The sequence below is a fragment of the Peromyscus eremicus genome, chromosome 15 (assembly GCF_949786415.1).
Source record: "Peromyscus eremicus chromosome 15, PerEre_H2_v1, whole genome shotgun sequence".
NCBI classification, from domain to species: domain Eukaryota; kingdom Metazoa; phylum Chordata; class Mammalia; order Rodentia; family Cricetidae; genus Peromyscus; species Peromyscus eremicus.
Window position 1 is genome coordinate 14,213,401 of NC_081431.1, and position 19,487 is coordinate 14,232,887.

Sequence of the window (19,487 nt, forward strand, 5' to 3'; positions counted from 1 at the left end):
CCTTGCAGCTTATCAGCAGTTGTGGGGGGAAGCCCCCTGAGACTGAGGCCAGAAGCTGTCTCCCAATACCCACTCCCCATTTCTGCTGAGAACAGTCTCCCCACATAAAGACAGATGTGGCCGTTGCATAAAATCTGGCCAGCCAGTCAAGGAGAGGCTGGGTTGTGTCCTTCAAGGAAATAGCACACCACGCTTCTTCCCTCCATCCTGCTGCTTGAACAAGGTTACGGAGTGACCCCCTCCTGGGCCAAGAGATGGGAAGAATCCGGGTCTCTAGATCCTCTTGGGAGGCAGAGGACTCTGTGGGCCTGGATGGTTTCTCTCCAGAGTGAGTCCCACTATGTCCCAGCCTCGGTTCTATTGGGTCCCTTACAGCCAACCCAAGTCTCCATATCCCACATGTCCTGCAATAAATACCTGGAGTTCCTTTCTACACTAATGAAGATGGTAAGATATTACAAAAACCCAAATTATTTCTAGCCGACTGGCCAGCGATCTAGCACCCTCACAGCACTAAGAGCGAGTGTCTGTAAATCTTCACGTGGGGTGGGCCAGGCTGTGGGGACCTGTTTCCTCGTGAAGGCAACACAGGGCTGGCTGGCTGCCTTCCTGATTATGGCACTTGATTGAGCATCATTATTGCCTGTGGTCCCCAAAGCCTGGAACTGGGGTAGCAGCAGCAGGACTACAAAGGATTGGAAAACAGCAGTTCCCATGGATGAACACTCATGAAACAGAGGGTGTGGGAAAGGGACTCTGGAGGCAAATGTGACAACCAGGTGGCTTCGGTGACCTGAGACTTGGCCAACTTATCAGCCTCTCTGAAGATTCGGCACAGATCAAAGCCCTTCAACAAACCTACCGAAACTGACTTGCCAGGATTAGGGAGAGTGCTAGGATTTTCCATGGAAACCTCTGTGTGCGTGTGTGTGTGTGTGTGTGTGTGTGTGTGTGTGTGTGTGTGTGTGTGCTTGTCAGCCATATTCATAGGTCTGGGATGTTTAAGGAGTATTTGGGTCATGGGCTTCAGTCCTCATGAACTGGTACAGAACCTCCAGGCCTGGATTAGTGACCTGGAGAGTGGGTTGCAATAAAGCAAGACTGCCCTCTCTTCTACGCATGTCTGCTGAGCACTTGGTTTTCACGGCCTCCAGAATCATGAGCTCAAACACTCCTGTTCTCTATAAAGTATCCAGTCTCCGGCGCTCTGTGGTAACAACAGAAAATAAACTAAGACCCAAAGGAATCAGCTTTTCTCAAGTTTTCCCATTTGAAGGTTAATCCCATCCAAAATCTGGCCTCACAGAAACATCCAGAATCATGTCTGACCACCAACCGGGCACCATGGCCTAGCCAAGTTGATACATACAATTAACCATCATGGGTGGAGGGGCAATCTCTCTGTTTAGAAATGTACTCATATTGTTGTAAGACATAGTCAGGGGTTGTGACCACTCTTAATGAGGCAGTCTAAGGTCACTGACCCCAAACCCAGTCCTTGGGGGCTGCTAGACTCCCTCCCTGAATGAAGCCTACAGTGTAGTCCCATATCTACCTCAAATCCAACTGTCTGGTGAGCCTTGGGTGAGGAAGACATTCTGTCCAGACCCAGTCAAGACAGAGCAGGCTTAGAGATGCCCGACCCCAGCCCAGCCCAGGACTCTGCCTCATCCTGGACTGTTTCTACTGGAGGCCGAAGTGAGCCACATCTGCCTGTTGACTGTCAGCTTCTCTGGGCTGCTGATGTTCTCTATTTCCCTTATCCCTCGACTAACCTCACCCCGCATGCCCAGGGTACCATGTGGGTGACTGCTTATGAATGACTGGCATCCTCCATTCTAATCACCAGGCATCCCCACCATGATTCCCTATCCCGGATACCCAGGGGGCCTCTGAAAAGAACGCAGACAGCCGGACTCTCTCAGGACTGAATTAGAACTTTCTGGATGCAGTTCATCCAGAAAGATGTGTGTCAAAATGTCTCCATGGGGGACATTAGAAACCTCCAGTTCCACTAACAGTGACAACAGACTGGCATTTGTTACTTCCAGATACGATGCCAGCATATGATTTCCACAAAAGGGCACCAAGGGCTCACTGAAGAACACTGACCCTTTGCCCTGTGATTTCGTCCCGCCCAGTCTGTCCCTGACTTGGTCCCAAGATGAGTTCCAGGAACTAGAATACTCATAGGTTATATGCAGACCAAACTTTGGAAAAGCTCTAATGCATTGCCGTTTCCATCTGACATTATGAGGATGAACTCCGGTAGGTGTGGGAAGAGGAGATGTGGAACAGAGCCAACCACTCCAGGGTTGCTCCAAAAATGAGGAGCAAATGGCCTGTGGGCTGCCAGAGAGTTAAAGGAGCCTCATGAAAACAAGAATGCTCCCTCCCTACCATGCCCCACCAAGACCACAGAGCACAGCGCACATGCCCCACGGATTCAAGAGAAACGTAAATGGCGGCTACAGTATACTGACTTGGTTCTTTATCACGATGGCCGTGGAAAACTGATGGTGTCAGGCAGCTGCCTCGATTCCACTGAAAAGCCAGGGTCAAGACGTTTGCCATGGCTACGGTTATCAGGCCCTGGTGTGACCCTGCGGCTCTCTGGGAGGAGTGAGGTAAGGACAGGCCCAGTCCTTGTGCCTCCAGCTTCTGGTTCAGGGACCTCATGACAGCACTATTTACGTGGTGAGTAAAATGTTCTGTCTCTCCTCTGACTCACCAGGAGCTTGCCACAGAGAGGCCTTGAAGATAAATTATTCATGAGACACGATGTCGGCACTGCTTGCAAGTTTTGTTCCAGGATATTTTTACTTTTCTTCAAGCATTCCCTTCAGGGTAAACTATCCCACCACGAAGTTAAGTGGTATTAGGAAAGATCCTCCAGGCCCTGTGTGGCTCTCGGGATTCATGTCTTCCCTTTAAAACAGATGAGCTGTATTACCATAGAGGTGGCCCTTAGGGGTTACATTTTAAAGCAAACTAATGACTTGCCCTACAGTACAGAGATTCAGACTGTGGACTCTGCTCAGATGGACGTGCCTACTGATGTCACTTAGGGACTATGAGACCCACGGGCCTCGATTTCTCTATCTGTCCAGTGGGGCCAACAGCACCTACTTCACGGGGTTGCTCTGGGGACTCGATGAGTTAGTAGCTACTGCCATTGTTCCACCTCAGATGTCCCCAAGCAATGGCTATTTCTGGTTGGAAATCTTATTTACATTACGGATGGCCTCTCTGAAGCATTCCACACGATGGCCTCTGAGTTTATGAGTCTCTACTCACCGCATTATGTCCTGCAATTAAAATATCTCACCCCCACCCTGGTGCCCTGCAGGAAGGCGGTATAGACAGCTAAAGAGACTTGAAGCCAAGTCAACTCCTGTGGCAGAGAGAGCCTGTGATCGGAAGGGAGGGGTATCCTCACCATTCTCCCGACCAGTCAGTGCACAGCAAATACTATGCACCAAAACAATGTGGATCTTTCTCAAGGTTCTGGCTTGTAATTACACCAACTAGGCACCGTCTTTAGTCAGAGAAACTGGACAGACTTTGAAGCCATCTATCTGAAAATTTGTGGAATTAGCAAATGGGGTGAACTCTGGCACAGAAAAGTACCACTTTCAAAAGAAAGGTAATTTTTTTTAAAAGAAATTGGGGAGGGTAAGGTTGCTCAGAGGGTAAAGGACTTGTCACACAAACCTAGTGACCCGAGATCAACCCCCAGAACAGCATGAAGGCGAAAAGAAAGGATGACCCCACAAAGTTGTCCTCTGGCTTCCATCCACATACATCCAGTGTTCACCGGCCAATGCTCTCACATGGATTTTCACTATCCCCCAAGGGCCTGTGTGCCATCTGAGTGGTGCTATTGGAGGTGGTGGAAGGCTCTTGGTCACTGTAGATGCTTCCTCAGAGAGAACTGAGGGACCCCAGCCTCTTCTTCTTCCCCTTTGTTTTGTAGCTCCTGAGGTGAGTGGTTCTCCCTGCCATGTACTCCTGCCATGATGCGCTAACCATGATGCCAGAAGTTACATGAGGCCACCTGACTGGGACCTCCAGAGAGTGTGAACCAAAATAACCCTCACCTCTTTATACATGAATTGCCTCAGGTATTTCATTAAAGTGATGGAAAGCTTACTAATACAGCTATTGCTGTAACAGTATTATATAATAAATCATTCTAAAATTCAGTGTCTCAAGACAAGAGTAATTTACATTTGTTCATGCATCTAACGGGTAGGTAGGCTTGTGGGATCTAGTGGGCTTGGCTCTGAGTGACAGATGGCTCAGGTGACTTCCTCGGGGTCTCATTCTCCTCACACCACTGGGCAGGCCTTGGAGGATTCTCAAGGCCTCAACATGTGCAGACATCTAGCCATATCCCCGTGGACAAATCTGGTCCTGTGGAGAAGCCCATCTTCAATAGAGAGAAGAGAGAGCATGGATACAGGTGGAACCCACTGCAGGGACATGTGGCCCATGTGGTGGCGCAGGATGCTGGGCTCAGAAAAGAACCTCTCTGTTTGAATGCTCTGCTATCTGATTCTTGGAATTCTCTCTCTCTCTCTCTCTCTCTCTCTCTCTCTCTCTCTCTCTCTCTCTCTCTCTCTCTCTCCCTCTCTCTCTCCCTCTCTCTCTCTCTCTCTCTCTCTCTCTCTCTCTCTCTCTCTCTCTCTCTCTCTCTCTCTCTCTCTCCATAAGTCTTATATTGTCATTTTTCACTGGACCCTGAAAACCATGAAGCCAGCCCTGCCTGGATACAGTGTATAAGGGTTTGTGTACCCGTGTGTGGCAAATTGAGACTACAGAGCCTTCTTGTTTAACAGAAGTGACTCCCACTGGGAAAGTAGCTGCTTTTGGAGCCACACCATGGAGTTTCCGCAATAGATTCAACTGATACTGGCAGCTTTACTTCATACATTCATACCTGGGCCCCTCCCTGTGACAGAGGGGCCGTCTGGGAAGCTTGGGCCACTGAGCATGTGGGGGATACCTGTAGTGTTACTGCCTCTGTGGTTGGTCCAGTGTTGAACACGAGAGCATCCGCCCCCTCCAATCATCCCACTGAGACCAGCTCCACTACCTTCATAAACCCCACCCACTCCTCCACATCTCCATGAGAATTCTCAAGAGAGTGGAAGCTGTCTGTGTGCAGAGCTGATTCCATCCGCTAACACCAGAAAACCTGCCGAGGAACCAGACATACTCTGGGAGAAACTAGGGCATGAAAAAAGATCCCAGAGTTGTCAAGCAAGAGAGATGTTCCAAACTAAGCAGTCAAGTCCCCCACCTTGGGCAAGATCAACCAAACTCTGCAATCATCATGGCCATAGCTCTTCAGATAGCCAACGGAACCCCAGAACTACCAAATCAGAGGCCTGAGGATCGCTGCCAATAAAGCAGGCCCCTATTTATACTCTTCCCAAATCTTTGGGCTGGCTCCACTTAAGCCCTTCCCTGAGACTGCTTTGAACTCACAGATGCAGCAGGCTGCCCCTCCCCAGTCTGCCTGCCATGAGAAGCCTATGTGTGCCTAGGAGCAGCCGCCAAATCTCCCATGACATGTCTCCCAGAGTGTGCAATAGCCCACGGAGCCTACTACACACCGGGGGGAGAGAGCTGCGTAAGAAGCCACAAAACATGAATCCTGAGCCCAAGTCAACACTACCACCCTGCCGTTCAGACAATTCCCCGAAGAACACATTTTCTGATAATTATAGAGCTAAAAATGGATCCACTCTGCAACCCTTTCCTCTCTCTCAAGAAGGCCGAGGAGGTGGCTTAGCAGCAATCAGCTGCTGAGACGTATCACATTCTAGGCTGTTTGGGAGCCTGGTTCCAAGAAATTTCTTGGAAGGTACAATTCCCAGAAGGTGGGGATGCAAGCTAGATCCACAGGGCTTTCACCCTATCCCTAACATGAACTCCTAGCTTGGGAATCTGAATGGAGCCCATCTGAAACATAAACAATGGGAGAAAGGGGCCCAGGCTGTGTACCACGTCTGTTCACAACCTTGTCTCCAGAACATCAAATGGTACTTACCTAAGATGAGGGAAGGATGTCACCAGCCAAAGAATCATCTCAACCTGTGTGCCCATGGAAATGCCATACAGGATTTTAGGAGGAGTGAGGGGCAGGTCACTAACAATGACATTTAGTAGGTGTTAAGTACATGTGAACTGCATGTGTATATTATCTAATTTTATTCCCAGGATAACACCATGAGGATGAATTGTTTTGTTCTCTCACTTAAGAGTTACCCTGAGGCCCAGGGAAGTGGTTCAATGGTAGATCACTTGCCTTGTATGCATGAGACCCAGTGTTCGATACCCAGTATTACCCTCCTGAAAAAAAGGAGGGCCATCCTGAGCCATACTCCACAGGTCACAGAAATGCTAAAGGTAGAAGCAGGATTGAAAGGTGGATGTTTGCACACTTCACCATTGTGGTAGTTTGAATAGGAATCCCCCCACCCTGTAGGCTCATATATGTGAATGCTGGTTACCAGGAAGTGACACTGTTTGAAAGGATTAGGAGGTGTGCCCCTGTTAGAGGAAGTGTGTTACTGGGAGTTAGCTTTGTTTCTTTCTCTCTCTACCTACAGATCAGGATGTAGTTCTCTGCTACTGCCCCAGCATCTGCCTGCATGCTGCCATGTTCCCTGCCATGATGATAATGGACTAACCCCCAAAACTGTAGGCCAGCCCCCAATTAAATGCTTTATTTCATAAGAGTTGCCTTGGTCAAAATGTCTCTTCACAGCAATAGAACAGTGACTAAGATAACCACCATCTTTTAATCCTAAAAAAAACTGGGATTGGCTGGGAGCAGACAATGAGGGGTGGAGCTAAATACTGACTGCACAGAGGGCAGAAAATATGAACACAGAGGGAATGAATAGGACCAGAGAAGCTACAAGTTAAAAGTCTTCTGAGTTGAAAATGAGTATGACATGGAGTTGGCTTTTATTTTAAAACACAGGCAGTCTGGGCATGGTGGCACACACCTGTAGTCCCAGCACTAGCAAAGTAGAGGCAGGAGGATGAGGAGTTCAAGGCCAGCCTTTGCTCCATAAGACCCTGTCACATACACAAAAAAAAAATAAATTAAATAAATAAATAAATAAATAAATGCCATTTCTAAGGGGCGAGGTCAGTATATCGTGAATATTTGGTACTGTCCTGGCACCCCCAAAATGAAGACTACAGTATTGCTCCTAACAAGAGGGACCAAAATAGCTATTATTTACTCACTTAATAAACACAGAGTGAGCATCTTCAATAGGCCACACACTGCTTTCCATTTACTGTCACCATATCTGATGATCAACTCAACATCACTGATTTTCCTGAGCCTTCTCGCTGTGGCTATCGCTCTGTATAAATAAACACTGATTGGCCAATAGCCAGACAGGAAGTATAGGCAGGACTAACAGAGAAGAGAATTGAGAAAACAGGAAGGGAAGGGAAAGATTGTCTGGAGCCGCTGCCTGGACAAGGAAGATGTAAGGTACCGATAAGCCACGAGCCATGTGGCAAAGTATAGATTAATAGAAATGGACTAAATATAAGAGTAAGAGCTAGACAATGATAAGCCTGAACTAATGGCCAAGCAGTTTAAATAATATAAGCATCTGTGTGTTTATTTTATAAGTGGGCTTCGGGACTGGCGGGACTTGGCGGGAGCTGGAGAGAAATTCTCCAGTTACACCTTCTAGTAGCAGAGACAGGCCTCATGCATAGTACACTGAAGCATATCTGTAGGAATAGCCTATAGAGTTACCAAGTTAAGCTAAAGAAGATGTGAACTATAGCATGTTCCCAAAGGCCAGATGCAGAAGTTGTTGACTCAATATTACACTCAGAAAGAAATCGTGCTCTGCTGACATCAATGAAAACGGTCTTGGGTACCCAGGGCAGGCAGATACAAAGGCAAAGAATACATAGCATCGTAAGCCGAAAGCCAGGCTTGGGGCAAGAGCTTGGAGCAGAAGAGAGACAACTGGAAGGAATAAAGTGGCAGGCACTTGCCTGGTGTCTGCCTTGTTAGCCCCACGGTGCTGGCCACTCCATGGAGCCAGAGAACCATGAGGCTGCAGGGGAATGATCTCACACAGCTACTGTGCCTGAGTCCGCCAGCTCAGTGTTCCTGCCCTCTGATGTCTGTCTTGGACTGTCTTCCCTGATGTTGCCCACTGCAGTGAGCAGCAATTGTGTCTAACTATCATCGGAGGTAGCAGCCAGAAAGGAAGGGGTAAGGAAAAGGCTCTTGGAACACAACATTTCCTGAGTAAAGCGTTTCTGTCCACTGCTCAGAGGGGCAGATGCAAACCACATGCAGATTTGCATATGTCAAAGCGAATTCCTGGATAGCTTACTACACATCCTTGCTCTGACCTTGGAAAAGCCTAGGGCACAAGACTGTAGGCAGCAGGACCTTGATGGGGCAACCACCGGCCATCGCCTCCTGTGGCCGGTCTGCGGTCAGGCAACAGAAGGCTGAGTAAGGCTAAGGGGCGTGAATATGGGTGATCACCTGCCAGAGAACACAGGGTGATGTACTCAGGATGGGAAGGCAGCAAGCTGGAGTCTGAGAGACAACAGTTTGATTTTTGTCTTCCTCGGGCTTATGTCACTTAAAGAACAAACCAGAGAATATGGAATTGATGACCGGAGTGGATTGCCGGTGTCTGTGATATTATCTAGGAAGCAGTTTACACATTTTTAATGCAAATGATATGCTATTTTCTTAGTCATTCTTTATTCCTTGGATCACTAATATTATCCAATGAGTGCTCTTATCTGAGCATGCATTCCTGCTGAGACAAATAAGATGCGGAATTCTAACAGACTATGTTTCTTAGAAAACATCAAAGGCTAAGTTATTAGCTAGAGAAATGATGGGCTTCTAGATTGGGCTCCCTCCAATGAAATACAGAAAAGAATTTTAAAACTTTGTAAAACTCTTTCCCATGTCAGTGTTGGTGGGGCCCATGGTTTTGCAAAAGGCTGTATTTGGGCAGACGATGGCTTTCCTGTGGCCAGTACCCTCCACTCTGTACTGAGGCTGGGGACAGCCTTTGGCTCAAGGCCATGGACCTTGCTTATTTCACCCGTGAGTCCCTCTTCTCTGGGCTTTGCTGACTTACTTTCCTGGCTGGAGAAGGGCAGAGTCTGAACAGACAATGCCAAACGCCCAGCCTGGGTAGCATACGTGCACACGTACTTCCAGAAGAAACTTGGGGTGGCTGTGGTCTACTGTCCCTCTGTGACAGCACTTTCCTGTCCCACCTCTCCAACACACCCAGTGATCTTGCTGAAAGGCCAAATTGCAAAGCTGAGTGACAGGTTTGAACCTCAAGACACCCGGCCTCTAGTTAAAAACTTCCTTACATCAGGAGGTGTCATTAAAATCCCGAGCCCAGCACAGACAGGAACAAAGACTGGGAGATGGCAGGAGCTATAAATGCTAACCATCATCATACAGAAAAGGGACACCCTGCAACTCCAACCAGAGAGCCTGTGGACATAGCCAGTGTCTTGCTGACACCTGACTGAAGGCCACCTCCTGTAATTAGTCCCTCTTGCTTCTAAAGATTTTCAAAGAACAGAGGCCTGCTCCTACCTTGCCCTCCCTGCTGCCATTCACCCGATGACCCCTGTCCCTATGACCCTCCCTCCCTCCACCTGGAGGACCCCTCTGACCTTTCTCAGAAGGAAGCAGATGCGTTCGATGTTCCTCAGCCGCTCCCTCTGAGGATGCACAGGAAAGAAAGGAAACAGGTTAAGGGTGGGCTGAGAGTGTGAGACGTGCATAATCACCCCAGCAGAGGAAGCAGAACCCCCCAGAGACTCATCCGAGGCACATGCCAGTGGCTCTTCCCAGTAGAGTCTGAGCTTGCTTTTACCTCATCAGAACCACTTGCTTTCTGTTCTTTTATTGTTTTGTTGGTTTTTTTTTTAGAGACAAGGACTTACTGTGTAGCACAGGCTATCATGGAGCTCATTGTGTTACCTAGGTTGGCCTCAAACTCATGAAACTCCCCCTGTGTCAGCCTCCCAAGTGCTGGTTTTACAGGCATGAGCCACCATAACTAGTGGAAATTCATCCTTAAAAGAACTCCAGGGCAGATGACTCAGGGGGTAAGGTGTTTGCCACTGCAGGCATGAGGACCTGAGTTCAGACCCCAGAACCCAGGTAATGAGCCAGCTGCCATGGTGTGCAACTGTCATCTCTGTGCTGGGGAGGCAGAGACTGAAGGATCCCTGGGGCTTGCTCACCAGCTGGTCTAGCCAAATCCAAGACTTCCAGATTCATTGAGAGACCCTGTCTTTTATTATGATGATGATTTAATTGTGGTGTGTGTGTGTGTGTGTGTGTGTGTGTGTGTGTGTGTGTGTGTGTGTAAAAGTATGGGTATGTGCACATGAACGTAGGTATCCACAGAGCCCAGAAGAAGGCATCAGATCCTCTGTAGCTAGAGTTACAACCTATGGGGGTGCTAGCAACCAAACTCAGGTCCTCTGTGAGAGCAGTACAGAATGTTAACCACTGAGCCATCTTTCCAGCCCTATAACAGAGCCCACCTTAAAAAGCAGAAACAAAACAAACAAATGAATAAAACTGTGCAGAGAAACTAAGGAAGACATGTAACATCAACCTCTAGCCTCAGCACACACACATGAGCATGCACACACATAACATGTCTATTTTTTAAAAAGAACACTCCTGGCAGAAGCATGCATTCTTCTTTCCCCATCCAGCATTCATTTTCCTAGAGTCAAAGTCTCCGTGCATACACAGCAGATGGTCTGGATGCAGAGTGGCCACCATATGCTCACTGCATATCTCAGGCACAGGACACCTCACTGGATCCCTAAGAGCAGGAAGCTTGTATCCTTATTAGTGGATACTATGTTGTGTTGCCTGCTCTATGTGAGTGTACTTGGAGGAAGCAAGCCCTCCCTGGAGTCAGGCTACCAATTGTGCCCTGGGCTATGACTTTTCTAGAAGTCAAGTCCATCTGTCTCCAAGGACTGGCTCAGTTCCAGGGAAAGACGCTATGAAGCTGAGCAGAGGAAGCTGCCTACAGCAGACGTTAAATGCCCCAGCTTCCTTTCTCTGCTATAACTGTCAAGATTTCTGAGCCACGCTGAACACAGCTGTGGCATCTCTGGTGCTTCATTACCGAAGCAATTTGGTCGCCGTAGACATAATGGTAATGAGTTTCCTTGTGGCTCAGAAGAGGACAGGTGGCTGGGACACTTCAGTTTCCCTAATCGAGTCACAAATACAGTGATCTCTGTGCAGCCCATAAACCCAGAGGAAGGAGCCACATCAGGATGAGTCATTGCCCACGTGGCAGAGAAGACAAGTTATACATGTCAGAGAACTCATACAGATGCGTACACAAGCAAGAAACACACATGCTCCAGCGAGCCAGAGCCCTGCAGGAAAACATTGTCCCTCCCTGTGACAGAGACTTCCCAGTGGGGGTGGAGGATGGGAAGGGAACCTTCCTGCCCTGGAAGAGGTCCACCAAAACTTCCACCAACACTTGAAGCTTTAGGGCATCTTTAATCTACGGAGCATGGGTCATAGCTCAGTGGCAGAGGGCTTCCCTAGCTTGTCCAAAGATCTGAGTTCTGTGCCTACCCTAAGAAAAGGGAGAAAAAAAGAAAGAAAAAAATCAAATGGATCTCATGCCCTCATGCCCTCATTAAGAAATGCACTGCGCCGGGCGGTGGTGGCGCACGCCTTTAATCCCAGCACTCGGGAGGCAGAGCCAGGCGGATTTCTGTGAGTTCGAGGCCAGCCTGGGCTACCAAGTGAGTTCCAGGAGAGGCACAAAGCTACACAGAGAAACCCTGTCTCGAAAAAAAAAAAAAAAAAAAAAGAAATGCACTGCACAGTCAGCAAGTTCTTGGGACCCAGGTTCCTCTAGCGCCAGAACTGTCAACCAGTCAGGCAAGTGTGTAAGTCTCAGAGCCTGAATGCTGCTCTCTCTGGAGGTTTCAGGAGGCCAGAGGACTGGAGACAGTTACAGGCAGTGGCTGAAGCATTTCGTTCCCTGCTGGGACATAATGTCCCCACAACAGGGAAAATCATAACATGTCGACATGCTCGCCTAATTACAGCCTTTAGGACTTTTCAGTTTTGTTTTTAATCCCTCTTCTCCAGGGGCACCTCAGGCTTTGGTCTGTCCACGTCTGGGCTTCACAGAACTCAGCTCCTTAATTAATCTGATAACTAATTAGAAATGTTGCTGTAATAGGAGTTTACAAAAAAAAAAAACCCCAAAAAACAGAGCTGGGATGTAGTTCAGTGGTAAAGCACTTATGTGTGTCCAAAGGCTTGGACTCTACCCCCAGCAGCTTAGGAAGAGTAAGGTGTAGAGGTCCATACCTTCATATTTCAGTATCCATTTCTGTCTCTGGCAAATAGTTCTGGATGCTACCTAGTGACTACTGTTTCTGCACTATCTTTTTCCAGAAGAATCTGTCTCCCTGCTAAGGGGTGGGGGGTATGCAAGTCTGTGGTGGTATTGTGTTCCCCAAAATATTGTGCACCCTAATAAACTTATCTGGGGTCAGAGACAGAACAGCCACTAGATAGAAAGGCTAGAAAATGGTGGCACTCACACCTTTAATCCTAGCATTTTAGAGGTAGAAATCCCTCTGGATCTCTGTGAGTTCAAGGCCACATTGGAAACAACCAGGCATGGTAACACACGCCTTTAATCCCAAGAAGTGAGCCTTTAATTCCAGGGAGTGATGGCAAAAACAGAAAGATATATAAGGCGTGAAAACCAGAAACTAGAAGGTTTTAGCTGGTTAAGGTTTCAGCTGGTTAAGGTTTCAGGCTTTGGAGCAGCAGTTCAGCTGAGATTCATTCTGGATGAGGACTCAGAGGCTTCCAGTCTGAGGAAACAGGATCAGCTGAGGAACTGGCGGGGTGAGGTGGCTGTGGCCTGTTCTGTCTCTCTGATCTTCCAGCGTTCACCTCAATACCAGGCTCAGGTTTGATTTTATTAATAAGAACGTTTAAGATTCATGCTACACAAGTCCTAACTTAATGCCTAAATAAAGGACTTGTCCTGATAAGCCAAAAACAGTCTCCAGGTTTCACCAGGTGCCTACAACCTGGCAGGGAACTGGCATGATAGAAACAAGGGTCTGGACAAATTTCCCCACTTATTCTGCTCTGGAATCCTACCAGAAAACTCCAGATAAGCTGGAGGAGGGAGCTCAGGCTCCTGACTTCCCAGCATTTAGAAATGAACACGCTTGGCTTTGAGCCACCATGAGCACCTATGGGTACTGATGAGCAGGTGTGTGCTGTTGGTGCCAAATTCAGTGTCCAGAAAGACATGAGCCCCTGGGCAAACACCATTCAGGCCTGGCAGAGCCAAGCTATCACAGGTGGAAGGTACAATTGGTAGAGAAGAATAAAATTACAACTTTTATGAAATATACTAAGCTTTCAAGTGGTTCTTAGGGGTACTTTGAACTAACCCAGTTTGCTTTTTATAGCTGACTTTGAAATAGTTTGGCTCTACTTTACAGAATCAAAGACTGTTACGCTAAAGCGGGGCTTAGATATTATAAAGCCAAGTCTTTTCAAGAGCCAGCTTGAGTTGATGGTCATAAGATGGGCTTTGGAGATGGGCAGAGCTGGGTTCCAGACCTTACATCCAGAAACGGAACCGGGAGCTCATCAACTAGACTGCACCAGATTCCCTGGTGCACAACAAGCTGACTCCAAGCCACAGGCACCAGAGATGAAAGCCCTCGAGATAATGGGGCTGTACCTGGTGCTACATCCATCTGTCTACCCTCCATGAGAAACCCAGTCACTGACCGCCTCTCACAGAGCAAGTGGTCCATACATACCCTACAGACATGCTAGCCAACACAGAGCCTTTGTCTATGGCCACAGATAAGGAACCAAACATCACTGGCACCAGGCTTGAGGACTCAGCACCACAGTACAGCAGATCCCCCCCTGGGCTACAGGAAATGCCACACTTGACTGGCACCGTATTGCAGGAGCTTAGCCTGTAACAACTATCAGCAAGGAACAGAGGCAGGACCAGGACAGTGTGTTCTCCTTTATTCTGCTCTTTAAAACCTCCGCTGTCCTTCACAAGCCTGGTGACCTGTGGGGACACTCCCTGCCCACCACCAGCACCACCACTTACCGCGTGGACAGGGTTGCACTGGTCTATGGGACTCTTAAAGTCCGTCCTCAACTCATCAAAGGCGATTATCTGAAAGAGAACACATACAGTCAATACTGTGCACATGCGATCTGTGCCGCTACCCAAAACTCCCTGCGGCTCTGTCCCCAGACACCATAGGAGGAGAGGACATGGTGGAGGCCACACAAAGCTGGCCGGGAGCTAGCCACTGCCGGAACTGGCAATGGGCACATGGGTTTGTTGTCTTCTGCCTATGATGTTTGCTTTGAAACTTCCCAAGTAACATTTTTTTTAAAAATGTTTTCTATTCCTTATGCAGCCTGTAAAAAGATGTAGGAAAAACTAGTCTGATGGAGCTAAGCTTGGTAAAGGCATAAAAATGTAACACTTCCAACCAGCACTTCCAGCATCTTCTCTGACAGGCACTGCAGTTTATTGATTATCTGTTTGTTTGGCAGAAATGCCGACTGTAAGTAAAAAGAAGTCAGGGGAAAAGGAGGAAAGAAAGGGAAGCTAAGTTGTCACGATGAGAAACAATGACAACTCAAATGTCCCAAGACTAGATCAGCAGCCCGGGCAGGTCATGCCCACCACTGCACACTCTGAGGCTCAGCTGGAGCTGTGGCTCCCCATTTGTCAGAGGAGAAGGATAGGAAGTGGGGGAGACCTTCAGCCATCACAGGATGAGGCATGTCCCATCCATAGAAGGAACCAAATGAGGGTAAAGGCTCTCAAGACCCAGCCACGCTGTCTGCTACAGGGGTCTAAATGGCAGAACACAGAGGTGTTTGACCCAGGGACTTTCCTTTCTTGGGCAGGGTGGGGCGAAGGGTGGAGGCTTTAGATATTCCAGTAAAGTCTCCTCACTGGTATAGTTGGGATCTTGAATGTTATCTGAAGGTCCATCCATGTGTTAAGGGGTTGCTGCCCAGCCCGTGGCACTCTTGGTTTGGTTTTTGTTAGATTGTTTGGTTGGGTGGGTGATTTGGTTGAGTGGATTTTTTTTTTTTTATTTTTGAGACAGGGGTCCACGTATCCTGGGCTGGCTTCCAACTTACTATAGATCTGAGGATGACCTTGAACTTCTTATTCTCATGCCTCCACTTCCTAAATGCTGAGATTACATGTGTGTGCTTTCACACTCGATTCATGCAGTGCTGGGGATGTAACTCAGAGCTCTACCACTCCATGATAAGTAAGCACTTGGCCCACGGAGCTACATCCCAGCCCATTGCTGTGTTGGGTAGTAAAAACCTTTAAGAATTGGGGCATAGTGAATCGAAGACCTTTTCAGTTTTATTAGGTTGTTTTTGTTTTGTTTTCCTTCCTGACCACTTGACAGTGCAAGAGGTGAACAGGCCTCTTTCCATGATGTGGCTCCCTTTCCATGATGTTCTGCCTGACCACAGGCCCAAAATCACAGTGCCAATAAACCATGAGCTGAAGCATTGGATGACACCAGGAGTTAACCCAAACCTTTCTTCCTTATGAGTTATCTCAAATATTTAGTTACAGTAAGGGAAAGATGTCTACCACACCTACTGAGCATAAATGAGCATAACCTCCACTAAGGTACATCTCAGGGAGCCCTGAATATGTGGTAAAAATAATGAAGCAAGGAAGCCAGCTTAACACCCAGAGAGCTCTTAACCCGGCCCCACATGGCTGAGACAAAGAGCCAAGTGAGCGTGGGTGACTTTACTCTGCAAAGCAGTGTATTTACAGCATCCCTAAGTCTCCTCACTTCAACATGGCTACAGAACTAGAGGAACACACCGGCATAGCTTGTGCCCAGAGGACGTTCCCCGTACCACCTTTGATGGACAGACAGTTGGTTATCTAGCCAAGACTTCTCAGGATGCTCCATCTGCCGCCGGCTCTGTCAAGCTGAGCATCCTCTTCACTGGACTGACCTATGATTCTCCCTAAAGCATCTACCCACAGCCAAGGCCAGAGCCGTGAGCCACAGCCTGCAGGCCAGGACAGCCTGACACCCACTCTCTCATGACCTGTGGGCTAAGAATGACTCTCACATTTTTTTTAAAGAGTTGAAAAATAGCATCAAAAGAAAAATACTGTTTTTGTAACATGTAAAAAATATGCTAAATTAAAACCATGGTGTCCATGGATAGAGTTTTGCTGGTGCTTTGTCATGCTCATTTCTCTTTCTGTATATTGCTTTTGAAGACTCTGAGGCGGGGTGAGACAAATATGTATGCTAACATGTTTTTTAGAGGAAATAGTTGGTCCCTGATCTGTTCTTGTATTTGTCCTCCAGAGCAGTGGTTCTCAACCTCCCTAATGCTGCAGCCCTTAAATACAATTCCTCATGTTGAAGTGACCCCCAGCCATAAAATTATTGTCGTTGCTACTTTGTAACATAATTGTGTTACTGTGATGAATTGTAATGTAAATATTTTTGGTGATAGAGGTTTGCCAAAGGGGCGCATCCCACAGGTTGAGGGATTGGTATCCTATACAGAGGCCCTGACCAAGTGGGCTAATACTTAACTTTAAAATTGTATTGTCTAAAATTCAATCTGCAGTCATTGTTAACTGTAAAAAAAAAGGGGGGAGGATCTGGAGAGATGGCTCAGGTGGTAAAGCCACACAAACATGGGGGCCCTGATTTTTAACCCCAGCATCCCTGTAACAGCTGTGAAACATGGTAATACCAGAATGGGGAAGTCAGAAACAGGGGGATTCCTAGGACTGGCTAGCCAACCAGACTGTACAAATCTGTGAGCTCCAAGTTCAGTGAAGGATCTTATCTCATAAAGTGGTATGGAGAGCAGCCAAAAAGATACCTGTACACATGCAGACACAAATGTATATACACATACGATCATGCACCTACACTATACACACACACACACACACACACACACACACACACACACACACAGCCATGTACACACAGCCACATAAGTCTGTTATCTATCACATAGCTCATGTATAACAACAGTTCAATTCCTGCAGGAATTTCTAAAGGGCAGTGCTACATTAGAGACACACAGAATGGGTCCAATCTCCCCCACACAGAGCCTTTAGGGATTGCCTCTATTGTGACCTCAGCACATCTCTACTCCCTAAGCAAAGTCTATCCACCCACTACTTACACAAACCAGTGCTAGGTCACCCCATCATCCTAATTACCATCCACTGACATGACTGGCTGGACACATCAACCCAAAAAGGTGCCTGTCAGAACTGAACACTAGACCCAAGGTGAGGCTGGCTGCCACAGAACAAGAGCATCGGCCACCATCCCTGCTCTGCACCACAAGCCTCTTTACATGCATCTTGGCTGTACCAGCCCTGGATCTTCTCCATGTGCTCCAGCTAAACCCAATCCACCTCATTCTACATGAGTATTGTTGGCTTTGGGAGTCTGAGAGCAGGAAGTGACCTATATCCCTATTCACTCTTCCTTAATCACCCAGTCCAATCTTTTGAGACATAACCCGTCTCCTAAATGTATATCCTGATGAATGCAATGTACTCAGCATCCTCGTCAGTATCCCCCACAAACTATGGGCTCAAAGCAGGACCATGGACAGAGACTTCCAGCTGTCATTCTTCAGCGCCAGGGAGGCTAACTTTAGTGCCTTCTGTGCCTGGTATTTATCTAGCTAGAAAGACAGACAAGTCCCCACATTCTGATCCTGTTCCCACCCCAGCCCCATGCCTGAATCTCTGTCCCTGTACAAGAGAGTGCAGGCAGGTGAACCCGGGCTGACTGGGGCAGCGGTGGCTGGTTGTAAAGCAGGACAGAGGAGCTACTGGGGATCTTGAGACACTCAGTTCCATGCCTGGGCTCCACCCTGGAGGAGGGTAGAGACAGGAAAGCTGTATGTGAAGCTCATGCCAGTGAGCCCAACCCCAGTAAGCTATGACCTGGCTGCTTTCTGTGATGGCCAGGGTCTTCAGCATCCCCCACTAACCCAATGTCACAGCTGAATCTGTCCACTTGGTTGAAAACTTCAGGAGGCATCTTTTACACTCAAGTCCTGTGCTAGCCACTTGGAAATTAACCTCTTCAAGACACAACTCCTGGCCTCATGATGTACTCTGCCTGTGGCAATAGGGGACATGCACACAAACAATTCATTATATTACCGATGTAATAAGGACCAGAACCAAGAAAATCACTATATTCCTCACAGGGTCACTGTGTCAGGTGTTGGGCCATGTACTACACAAACTTGCATCATTTAATCCTTGATTCCCCATGAAAGAGGTCTATTATTGCCCCATTTTAGAGATGGAGAATGATGCCAATGAGGTTGATGACTCTAGTGGCAGATTAGACTCCACGACACTAGTCCAGGCAGTACCCACAAGGCTGCTCCACAGAATATATATGGAGGAGGAAGTGAGGACTCTAAGAAGCAGTGAAGGATGAGCAACTGGCCGGGGAAACAGCACAGTGTCCCAGGAGAGAGATATAGATCATCCTCTGCCTGTCCAGATCGTCAGCAGACTCCTCGGCCCTGCCTCCTGCTTGTGTCTGGGAACAGGGGCAGCATGGCAGAGGGCAATCCTCAGGCTCCGTCCAAAACCTATGAGTGTGAGAGGCACAAGGACGATGCTGTGGTTGAAGGTGGCTAGAAAAATGGCTGTGACTCAGTTGTGCACCCTTGAGCCTCCTGTGTGTCCCAATAATCCACTGGACCGCATAGCCCAGCACCAAACAGTACTAGGTGAACTTGAACTCCTGATCCAGTGATACAGTCACGTCAAACATCACACTCATTTTTTCAAAATTGAATACAGTAAGATTCACCCTTTTAGTGAAAACTCTTAAATCTCAACAAACTCGCAATCCTGTGAACACACTGTGATGGTGATATATTGTTTTTATTGCTCCCCCACCCTGTCCTCTTGACTCTGAGAGTCAGCTGCTCTCCTACCCCTAACCCTGCTTCCTGCCTGGCAATCACCGATGTCTGCTTCATCTCTAAAGCTTTACCTTTGTCCAAATACCACAGAAATGGAACCATGAAGCATGTGGGCTTTTGGGGCAGCTGCCTTTCACATGACAATGTGTTCAACATTAGACACATTGTTGCTTATGTCAACAGCCTGTTCCTTTTCGCTGCTAGCTGTATTCGGGTCTAAAGATACACTAAAGCTCACTTATCCAATTCACCTGCTGGAAGATGCTTGGGCTGTTCCTAAATTTTGACGATGTGTAACTAGAGCCAGTATAAACATTTGCAGAGAGGCATCTGTCTTCCCTGGATGATAGGGGAGAAATTGCTAGATGAT

General features: G+C 47.8%; 1 protein-coding gene across 3 annotated transcripts in view; it reads right to left on the reverse strand.

Annotated features, from left to right (window-relative positions):
- Cnih3 (cornichon family AMPA receptor auxiliary protein 3) overlaps window positions 1–19,487 on the reverse strand; it is a 119,352-nt gene that overhangs the window by 47,478 nt on the left and 52,387 nt on the right. For 2 of the 3 annotated variants that reach the window (XM_059280627.1, XM_059280625.1), the window contains exons 2-3: window positions 14,217–14,285; window positions 9,721–9,768 (exon numbers count right to left, since the gene is read on the reverse strand). In XM_059280627.1, coding sequence (XP_059136610.1) covers window positions 9,721–9,768; window positions 14,217–14,285 — 117 coding nt within the window. The remainder of the gene's footprint in view (window positions 1–9,720; window positions 9,769–14,216; window positions 14,286–19,487) is intronic. The other variant, XM_059280626.1, reaches the window with a different exon arrangement.